This window comes from Populus alba, chromosome 16 (assembly GCF_005239225.2).
Source record: "Populus alba chromosome 16, ASM523922v2, whole genome shotgun sequence".
Taxonomy (NCBI): Eukaryota; Viridiplantae; Streptophyta; class Magnoliopsida; order Malpighiales; family Salicaceae; genus Populus; species Populus alba.
The window spans coordinates 2,428,680-2,440,110 of record NC_133299.1 but is presented as its reverse complement, the minus strand read 5'-3'; the positions used below and the strand labels follow the sequence as shown (position 1 = coordinate 2,440,110).

The following is an 11,431-nucleotide window of genomic DNA, read 5'->3' as shown; positions in this document are numbered from 1 at the left end:
AATTTAAGAAAGTGTCCTTGATTGTTTTAAGCAAGCTGAATGAATAATAGCTATGTTTTTTTTATCCATTTTTGCACCACGCATCACCTGGAAGCTGCGCATGGGTATAATAGGCCCACTTGCGCAGTGCAGTGACAAGCAGCACTAGGCAAGAAAGAAATATTGGCCCACTGACGGCAAGAAAGATTTTGGAAGAACGTAAAAGACATGATCATGGTTGGCAACACCTGACAAGGACGAGGACACATGATATAAGGACGAGGATGCTAATGATGGAAGATTACAAGTAAAAGACAGGTCACCCAACTGGGGTAAAAAACCTGTCAACAAGGTGAAAAATGACCGAATCAAAAGACAGGTCACTCCAGTGGGGTAAAAAACCTGAAAAATAACCGAATCAAAAGACCTGTCAACTAGCTGAAAAATGACCGAATCAAAAGACAGGTCACTCCAGTGGGGTAAAAAACATGAAAAATAACCGAATCAAAAGGTCTTTGCAATTTGTTTGAAGCTTGGAAGAGAGCCCATCAACCTATATAGCATCATGTATCAGAACAAACACGTTGTCAATTATTTGTATTAGTAGGGCAAGCCTCATTTAAAACAATAAATGAAGGAAAGAGACAGGAAGTCAATCATGGTGTAAAGTAGGACAAAAAGGGAGAAAAAAAATATTATTAGTTGAAGGTCAGAAATGTTTTTAAGATAGTCAAATTATTGATGCTCAAAGGATCCAATTGTACATCAGATTCATGGAAGCTGGAAAAACAGTGAAAATATGAGAACGTATAAGATAGAGACTTGAGCAGAACGTCTCTCATTAGGTTGCTTTCATTCGTTTTGAAGAAGATCCATATAGACACAATAAAATTTCAAGAAACTTCGTCTGTTTTTCAAACATGAAGTTTGGGAAGGAATTTGCCTCCCAAATGGTGCCAGAATGGGAAGAAGCTTACATGGATTATGATGATTTAAAGACCCTTTTGAAAGACATCAAGCGTATGAAGCAAAGAAAGAGGCAACAAGGTGACCTGAACCGAGCTTTAACTCTTTACAGAACTTTCAGTGGTCTAATACAAAGGCAGAAGCATTCTGCAGGCTCTGAGGACATTGAAAACCAAGCCATTCGGGAGAATTCTTTGAAACGAAATGCCTTTGAAAGTTATGAAACATTTTTTCTCATGGCTGCCGAGGGAGGAGGTGAACCTGAAATAGTGTTCTTGAAAAGGCTTGGCGATGAGTTTGATAAGGTTGACAGGTTTTACAAGTCTAAGGTGCAAGAGGTGATGGATGAAGCTGAAATGTTGAGTAAGCAAATGGATGCTTTGATTGCCTTTCGTGTAAAAGCGGAGAACTTACAGGGATTGTTTAATAAGTATGGTGACTCGAATCGTCTCGGTTCTGATGTTGCTGCTGCTGGATCAAGTAGTAAGTTCTTATCATGGAGCTAGCAATTTTCAGTTCTGCATTTTACTTTTTTCAATCGAAAAATTATTGGTTCTTTTTCGGTTATTTGAACTGATATATCCTGCTTCATCTGCAGGAATTATCTCCATGGATGTTATAGAGGCTGGACAGTCGAATCGAAGGCAACTAGATGACTTAAATGATGGCACAAATGATAAGCACACCAATTCTATGCGTGGAGAGATTCATGAAAAGAAACTAAAGAACAGCAGTAGATGGAAAGCAGCTTCATCAGAACTACTTAATCATGTGAAATTGAAAAGATCTCCTGAAACTCCTCGTTCAACCATCAAAGGCTTCTTCGACATTTCTAATCAAACTGAGCCAAAGTTTAGTAAGAAAAATCTAAAGAAAGCTGAAAAACAACTCAAGCTGGCTTTCAATGAATTTTACTACAAGCTTCAGCTTCTAAAGAACTATAGGTAATAAATTTTGTTCATAAACTTGCTTTTTTGGCTATCTGGATTATAGTCTGGAGATGCTCTATTCCTCTTTCCTTAACTTCTACTAAATTCTCTTGTTTGCATTTGAAAACAGCTACTTGAATATTCAAGCATTTTCAAAAATAGTGAAGAAATCTGACAAGGTAGATTCCCTGTTTACAGATCTCCCTCCCATCATATGCTAAGCTTTGTTATTAGAAGTTAACACCAACCTGACTTTCTGTTTTGTTCTCATCATCGCAGATTACGTCAAAGCGCACATTAAATAGCTTTAGGAACATGATGGATTTCTCCCATCTTGGCAGCTCTGATGACGTAAGATAATATCTATTCATGGCGGTCAAGAATCAATGTCCATGAATTCATTCTTCTATGTTCTAAACCTTTGTAATCTGATTTGTGGATGTGCTGTTGCAGGTAATCAAGCTCATGGAGAGAGTTGAATTAACTTTCACCAAGCACTTCTCCAATTCAAACCGAAGGAAAGCTATGGACACATTAAGACCAAAAGCTAAGAAAGAAAGACATAGGATATCATTTTCCATTGGTAAGAGTCTAAATAAAAGTAATCTGAACTTTCAAGGCCAATTTTCTCTGATTACTTTTGTTACTGAATCTGTTTTGTGGGAACTTTTCCAGGCCTATTTGTTGGTTGCACATTGGCTCTCGTTCTAGCTCTTGTATTAATCATACATGTTCGAGATCTTCTGAATAAGGAAGGGAAACACCGGTACATGGAAAACATGTTTCCTCTTTACAGGTATGTTACAGAGAGGGGTTTCGAAGCATCTGCGCTTCCTAATTTATACACCACCTTTGCAAATTAAGGGAATCAAGAATTAACAGAACCCCGTATTGTCTTTCTCATGATAAACCTTAGCAGTTTATTTAACAAGTCATTTCATACTTGTTTGCAGCCTGTTTGCATTTGTTGTTCTACATATGCTTATGTATGCTGCCAATATATACTTCTGGAGGCGGTATCGGATCAATTATACCTTCATATTTGGCTTCAAACAAGGAACAGAGCTGGGTTATCGAGATGTTTTGATGTTAGGCTTTGGTCTGGCAGTGTTGGCGCTAGCCAGCGTGCTTGCAAACCTTGACATGGAAATGGATCCCAGAACGAAAGATTACAAAGCATTAACAGAACTTGTACCTCTAGGTTTGGTTGTGGTAAGAAAAGTGGAGCAATCCAACATACCTGCTAGTTCCCCTGCCAAAATTTATAAATGCATTTGCAGTATGCTCAACCAGTTCCTTTTCCCCTGGTCTTTGCAGCTTGTACTTATCATATGCTTCTTCCCTTTCAACTTTATATATCGTACAAGTCGCTTCTTCTTTATCACAAGTTTGTTTCACTGCATCTGTGCTCCTCTATACAAGGTAATTAGTCACACTTATAGTAGAGTAGGAAATATAAAAGGGATCAACCTATTTATCTATTATTTCTCAATTGCAGGTCTCCTTCCAAGATTTCTTCTTGGCTGACCAGTTAACTAGCCAGGTCAGTAGAGAAACCAATGCTTTATATGCCTTAAATCACCATACAAGTACTGCCACTTTGATAACGAGCATCCCTCATTGTTTGAATACAGGTGCAAGCCCTTAGAAGCTTTGAATTCTACATATGCTACTATGGCTGGGGAGACTATAAACGGAGACAAAATACCTGTAAAACCAGTAATATATACAGCACTTTCTATTTCATTGTTGCTGTGATTCCTTACTGGTCTCGTCTCCTTCAGGTATGCATGAGTTGCTCTGAAATTGTAACTTATTAGGTTAGGGTTGGCACTTACAGCTCTCTTTTCAAATTTTCAGTGTCTTCGACGCCTCTTCGAAGAGAAGGACATGAAGCAAGGATATAATGGGCTCAAGTATTTCTGCACAATTATTGCTGTAAGCACAAGGACTGCATATAGTTTTGAAAAAGGACTGGGCAGGAATATAATAGCCTGGATATTCTCAGTAATTGCAGCTGTCTATGGTACATATTGGGACCTAGTCATGGACTGGGGGCTTTTGCAAACTCAGTCTACGAACTGGTTGCTAAGAGACAAACTCCTTATCCCTTACAGAAGTGTATATTTTGGAGCAATGGTGAGTTAGAACAGAAAAACGAAGAACAATTACATAAAATGAAAACCATTAAAACATAAACCAGGTTTACAAATTAATTACATGCATTAGCACCAGAGTTTTTCCTGATTACTAATTCTTATTATGTTGGCGAAAATTGCAGGTTCTGAATGTATTCCTGAGATTTGCCTGGTTGCAAACTGTACTGAACTTCCAAGTGCCCTTCCTCCATAGACAAGCCATAATTGCAGTTGTTGCTAGCTTGGAGATTATTCGTCGCGGATTATGGAACTTTTTCAGGTAACATTGATTTTGTGTAAAATTCCCAACTTCATTGTGAATTGCATTTTGTGGCTAATCCTGTTCATACTCTTGTGATTGATCAGGTTGGAGTATGAACATTTGAATAACGTTGGCAAGTATCGCGCATTCAAGTCTGTACCTCTACCTTTTGACTACAAACATGACTTGATTGTTGCGTCAGAGTAAAACCAATGGACCTGGTGAAGTTAGCCAAAGAAAGAAATGCAGCATTGATGTTCTCAAAACTAGGAATCAGGAGGACATGAACTGTTTTTTCACTCAATTTTTTGATTCGTACATTTAAAGAACATGTCCAAATTAATTAAACTCAAAAGATGTTTTTGGGATTTTATTTTTATCAACAAGAAAGCTAAAACTCATGGTGATATTAGTGTCCTCCGAGAGACAGTTAACTATTCATTACAATAATATAATTACTATATTTGTCTCTTGATCTTTTCTCTTTTGTCTTTATTTCGGGGTTAGAATGATCTTTTTCCCATGACATAAATATGTTTTGAAAATTGAGTGGGGTTATTTTAGTAATTGAGTTTTAAAATGCTAAAGTAAAATACTAATGTAACTCTAGAAAATAATAATTTAATGCCTTCTGCACAAGGACATATTTGTATTTTCTTATTCGCTAGAACAATGAAATTACTATATTACCCATGCCATTCCAATTTTTTAGCCTTGAATTTAGGGGCTTGATAGTAATTTCATAATGGTTTGTTTGTTATTATTGATTGGTCTTGAGGGCATTTTTGGTTTTGGACAAATAAAAACAGACAACTGTTGTGTGCAAATCATGCGTCAGCGCGTGCGGCTGACACTAGTGGTTGTCATGATGCTTCCATCACATCATTTGATTCATCTCAGTGTTCTCTTCCTCCCTAGATGACGTGTGTATCGTGGTTCAGAGAGATTTGATAAAGAATGACTTTTTTTTTTTTTTTTCCTTCTCTTTCTTTTTGGGATTGCATGTTGACTATACAAAAAATCATATCAACCCGTCAATTTATTTATTCTTTGGATTTAATCCTCTTCTCTTATTTATAATTTTTTATTTACATTGATTATTTCTAATTGAATTTTATTTTTGATTTCATCCTTGGTCATTTGATTTTTGAAATTTGTTTTTAGATATGTTTTTTTTTAAATTGTTATTTATTTTGTTTTGAATTATTTTCTTGATTGATTTGTTTTTTAACAATTCCACCCTAGGAATTTTTATTTATTTTTTTTTTTTTATTTAAAATTTTAATGGATTGGTTTTTTAAATTTCAATATTTAGTCAAATTTAGTCGTAATTCTTTTAATTATTATTTTCCTTTTTGTTCTGCATTGTTTTTTTATTAATTTTTTTTTAATTTTATCCCTCGATATTTGCTTAGTTAAAAATCTGACTTTTTTTTTTTTTTTTTGTTTGCCTTTAATGAGGTCTCATCAGTTTCATGACTTGGATCATAGCTCTAAAAGATTAGCTCGAAAGTCGACTTCTGTTTTTTTTAAAGCATTTTTTTAATATTATTTTTATTGGTATTTTTTTAAGTTTTCTTGTTTATAGCATCATTTGAGTCTCATGTTCTAGGTCATGTGTATGATTTGGTGGCTAGGGTTGGCTGTCGGATTTTGCTCATAACTTTTTTTGTTATTTTTTTTTACTAACAAGTTTTTCAAACTTATATTTTTAAATTGGCTTATGATAAATATTTTGATAGGAAAGATCCAGGTTTTTATAGATTGCAAGCTTTTTAAGATTTGATCATATTTAGGATGTTTGTCCGGGTTTGCATGGTTTTTACATATGTTTTTAATTTCACTCCTTGATTTTTTTTTTATCTCTAAAATTTACACCTTATTATTTTAATTTTTTTTGTTGCTTTAGTAGGTTTTTTTTATTAATATTTTTCTAGTGATTTCATCATTTAAAATTAAATTAGGTTGGAGATTATGCAACTTGATTGGGATAATTTTTTTTGGATATAGATAAAATATTTTGGTTTACTTTCAACAATTTTTTTTATTTCATCCCCTACTATTTTTTAATCTATAAATAATCAATTATATTACAAATGATTTTTCAATTTCACCTCTAAGATTTTTTAATCTTTCAAGTTTGTTCCCAATTTTTTTAATTGCAAATTTTTTTGGGATGATGTTTTTTTTTTTTTTTCAAATTTCATCCTTATTGGGTTTTTTCATGTTAGATTTTAAGCCTATTCTCTTTTTTTTGCTACTCCTTTTTTTTTTTACAAATTTTTTTTATCAATATTTTTTAACAATTCCATCAGTCAAAATTAAATTGGAGAATATTTAAACTTTTTGATTGAACTCGGGTTCGTAATCTAACAAGTTGCAGGTTTTTTAGATTAAATTAGGTTTAGAAGGTTCGCCTAAGATTGCTTTGTCCCCCTTTTTTAAAAGCTAATATTTTCTTTTCTTTTCTAAAAGTTTGACTCTTTCTCTGTTTTTTTTTTTTTTATTTTCCTTTAGTTATGTTAGCATCGGATTGTTTGACAATCTGGTTAAGCTCGGGTGTGGTTTTTTTTTTTTTAATCTTTTTTCATTGTTTTTTTTGGTCAATTTATTTATTGTTATTGATTTTTTTATATTATTTAAATTTTCACTTTAACCAATAACTTGGTACTTGAATTTGTTTTTTACCTATCATTTTTTTTACATAAAAAAATTATTATTCCACTTGCGGCAAAGCACAAACAACATATCTAATATTTTTTAGTTGTTTTGGGATTTTTTTTTCCTAGTTGTTTTGAGAATTCCATTTCTTCAATTCCATCACTATTTAAATAATTCTGTAGCTTATATCTAGAATAGGTTTGATGTTATTGACCTTCAGAATAGGTTTCCTATCTACTCTAGATATAAGTTTTCACTACAGTTTAGGGTTATAGTCTAGGGTTTGAGAAACCCTTGTTTCTTATCTGTCATTTCGGGATAGGGAGAGGTTAATTACCCTAGCTATATGCGTAATAGGTGTGGATGCCATTAAGTTGTTATTGAAGTATTATGGAAGAATTTCCAATCCAGAACACAAACTATTTCTTAAGGACAAATGATGATTGGAAGTTGGAATAATCCAGAAAACATCACAAGAAAAATTGGAGACATCAAACTCAGGAAGCAGTAATGACAACGATTCCTGAGACTTGCAGCAGAAACATGCCAGACTCAACAATTTTGGCCCTGAAAATGCAATGCCCTATTAACTACTTTTTTTTTTTCTTCAAAAATTGAAACTAATCTCAAGGATTAAATTCTAAAAGTTTCTACCAATGTTTCCTCAAATCAATCGGATTTCTGCTGGGATCCCCATTTTGTACGGATTTAATAGGAAAACTCCCACATGGTCTCCTTTAAGCAATCGGATTCAGGATCAAACTAGGATTGACCCTTCATGCCTACAAAAAGAAACGTTTCCATCACAATACCCTACATCGCAAAGGAAATTAAACCTACATTTTCAGTTTAGTCTTCTGTCTTGCCTTTTTTGTAGTTCTTTAGGTTAAGCCCTAGTTGATAAGACCAGTTATCAATGGAGAAACAGTTTCTGTCGCTGTTTGAGTCAGCAAAGAAATCTGCAGCCATTGTGGCCACTTCTGCTTCAATATTTCCTGAAGTTTATCGATGCCTAGATGCTTTGGACCAGCTTAAGAGGTTCCCCGTAACATCATCCAGGGTTCTTGTCTCCACTCCTGTTGCTAAAGAAGTTCAATATCTCACAAAACACCGTGTAAAGATGATCAGAACTGCTGCTTCTTGCGTGCTGGATGCTTGGAGTAGGAATCTTTACGCAAGAAACCCTGCCATTGATGGTAAAACTCAGCCAACAAAATCTACAAGTGGGTCAAGAACGGGGACTCTTATTGTCAAGATACAAGGAAGAGTAATAGGAAGGGTTAAAGTTAACATGCCTATTCAGACAGAGAAGAAGATAAAAGAAGAGAAAGAAAATGGTTTCAGTTGTTTCAAGAAACCACCACAAGATCCTGCCATGCGCTGCACAAATCCAGGGAAAGTACAAAGTATCAGGCCCTGTTTCAAGAAACCATCTACCAAGCGCATCACACAGCAAGAGAATGTTAAAGATTTCTGTAATTTCAAGAAACCATCTACCAAGCGCATCACACAGCAAGAGAATGTGAAAGATTTCTGTAGTTTCAAGAAACCATCAGAAGAACCTGTCAAGTGCAGTGATGGCTTGCGTAGCAAGGTCAGGCACATTCTTGTGGAGTCATTGTGCAGAGTTGCAAAGGAGGTTAAAGAGGATTTGATGGAAGCAGTAAGATTGCGTGACCCAATTACTGTTGCTGCTGATGTTGAATCACTGATGTTTGAAAGGATGGGGCTTTTCAATGGCACCAAACAATTGAAGTACAGGTCAATATTGTTCAACATGAAGGATCCAAAGAATCCAGATTTGAGAAGGAAAGTTCTTCTTGGACAGATTAAGCCAGAGAAACTCGTGACTATGACAGCAGAAGAGATGGCAAGCGATCAAAGGCAATTAGAGAATGATCAAATCAGGAAGAAATCTTTGTGGAAGGAGATGAATGCAGAACAACAGCACAAATCAGTGGATCCAATGGAATATCGAGGCCTTTGTTGCTTGTAATCAACACTAATACAAGATTTAATTCTTTTGTAAAGACAATTCAATCCTAGTTCATGTTAGTTATGCTCTAGCTGCTGATGTAACTGAATCTCAGTGATTTTTTTTTTGGTAAATCATTTATTCATTCATCAATATAGTTCAATTACATAACTTCCTTACTATGCAAGCAAAATGCAATTATTTTAACAATTGTTGATGCTAATTGTACATCAAATCCAATGTAGTTTTCTTCAATGAATTTTTTCCAATCACAAAGGCTTTGTGTTTGGATGGTTAACAAATGTAAGGTAGGATAGAGAAACAAAATTAAAGAAAAAGACATATTTTTCATGCCCCATTAGCCCGAATATTCGGCTGAAATTCAAACGGATGTACAATACATCCGTTCAACTACAATTCGGTTGTTCAAATCTACGAAGTGTAAAACTCTTTTCTTTCTTTCTTTCTTTCTTGTTGTCGCTGATGCTAATGCGCTTTGGTATTATGTTTTTTACAGTGTAGTTAAACATGGCCATATAGGCTTGTTCTGCTCTGGAAATTTGGTTGCAAGGTTGGGCTGAGCCACCAAGGCATTAACTTGTCTATGTTTTATACCATCTAGACTCGGTAACTTTCATACTTGCTCCTCCTTGTCTTTCTAACAACAAAAGCTTTGCATCTACAATGGCCAAAGTTCACTTTTAACGTAGACCAATCTGGGACATTCTTGTAGGTTGCAATATTCTCGAGTAATCAATAACAAGAAACACCCATTTCTTGTTAGAGTAAGATATCTATGCAGACTGTCCACTTGTTTCTTCGAATACCTAGCATCATTTGCTTTCGAAGTTCTTGTAAGATTGTCATTGTCCTTATTCCTTCTAAAGTTTTGACCAAAAAACTTGTCGTTGTAGAGGAATCAAGGATCCATATCCCATGGAAATAATTGGTGAAATCTAATTTCCTTGGTTCATTATCAGTAGCATCTGTAGCTTTTATAATTTTTTTCGGATTGTGTTCAGCCATTGCTTTATGTTCTATGCATCTTACTTCCAGTGGAGAAGTTACTGTACACCCAAGTTGACAAAACAAGGAAATGGACTCATGTCGAATTCCTTCTTGGATCGAAGAAATAGACTTCCTTTTTGACATCATTTGTAACTAGGGAAAATTCATGCATTTGAAACAGTGGTTTTAGAAGATTTCAATAACAAACAATAGCAAAGAATATCGGTCAATCTGCATAACTATTAGACTGCCAGCATATGTATGATCACAACAATCAACAGGAACTGATTAAGACTAAGGTTGCACCACACACTTTGACCTTTTACCCTTCTTAGTGCAAAGATCTGTGGAACAATAAAATCAATGAAAAGTACCTGGTCGAAAAGAAAAGGTTGCTTTCAGATTTTCCTCTAGGAATAATCTAAGGCAGCCTGGATGTATTGGCCCTTAGTATTGTCATTTCTTTGTCTCGTTATATTGTTTTTGAAACTATAATTTTCTTGAGATAAAAACAAAACTTCATTTCCAAGCTTAGCATATATTTCACAATCCTCCTGCTTTGAAGCAATCATTTTCTCGACTTGTCAGAATCATCCGGTTCATTATTGGACTATCAGGAAAAATTCTCTGCTTGCCTTGTCTCCCATCAACCGACAATTTTCCTACCCCACAAGGGTTTAAATAAAACTCTGCAAAATTAGATGCATGCCAATCAGAAACCAGTTGGAAGAGGTCTTACAAGGATTGTGGTTCAGATTCTCAACCATATATAAAAACAATAACAAGCAACTGTTAAGGATTGTAATGGATCAGAGTCCACAAGGATAGACTATTGAGAGCATCAGATTAATTGGTTTGTGAGGCAAACATCAGGTAATGCACATTGGTGGCTTGTGGCAAACTCTTTGCATGGATCAAAGAAAATTATAGACTTGTTCCATAAGGAAAGCTATATCATGATGTTCTTTGTAGCCTCACCTCTTCCTTCAGTACTTCGAGGAAAAAAACTTATGGCTTTTCCTTCAGGCCAAATCATTGGAGTAATCAGCAAAGAGGATAGGCCTTATTGCCTTTTAAGGCCTAATAAAGCCAAAGAAGACCTGAAAACCCTGCTCCCCGTCGACAAGGGTTTTAACCTTCCCCTGTCTCTCCCCCTCTCCTCTCCTCTCCTCTCCTCTCTCTCCTAGTCTCTCTACATTTGTGTTACCAGAGGAATACCGAACAGTTCTTGCTGAACTGGGGAACTCAACCTCCCATCTCTCAAGCCTGATCGTTTCCTTCATGGTTTTCAAGAAACTCAAAAACCAAGAAATCGGGTTCCTTCTTCATCTCTTCTCCAATTGTTTTCTCTCCTGTTTCTCAATTTACAACATTTTTCTTATATATGAAGAGTTAAATAGTGCAAAACATGTTTTACAGGAATTCTAACGATAAAAGTTGTACTTTTTTGTTCAGCTAAAATATTTAATCTTTAGTAATTTGGAATATCACTTTAATCCATGAAAGGAATTAA

At 35.1% G+C, this 11,431-nt stretch overlaps 2 protein-coding genes across 2 annotated transcripts; both read left to right on the top strand.

The window, feature by feature from the left end:
• Positions 1-148: 148 nt before the first annotated feature.
• On the top strand, positions 149-4,751 carry LOC118033295 (phosphate transporter PHO1 homolog 3). Its single transcript, XM_035038226.2, has 13 exons — positions 149-1,428; positions 1,544-1,889; positions 2,005-2,053; positions 2,154-2,225; positions 2,328-2,457; positions 2,550-2,670; positions 2,828-3,086; positions 3,192-3,296; positions 3,373-3,417; positions 3,509-3,658; positions 3,735-4,013; positions 4,156-4,292; positions 4,379-4,751. The coding sequence occupies exons 1-13, from the start codon at positions 900-902 to the stop codon at positions 4,479-4,481; spliced, it is 2,325 nt and encodes a 774-aa protein (XP_034894117.1). The 5' UTR covers positions 149-899; the 3' UTR covers positions 4,482-4,751.
• Positions 4,752-7,851: 3,100 nt separating this feature from the next.
• On the top strand, positions 7,852-8,931 carry LOC118033322 (transcription elongation factor TFIIS). Its single transcript, XM_035038257.1, has one exon. The coding sequence runs from the start codon at positions 7,852-7,854 to the stop codon at positions 8,929-8,931; it is 1,080 nt and encodes a 359-aa protein (XP_034894148.1).
• Positions 8,932-11,431: the final 2,500 nt, after the last annotated feature.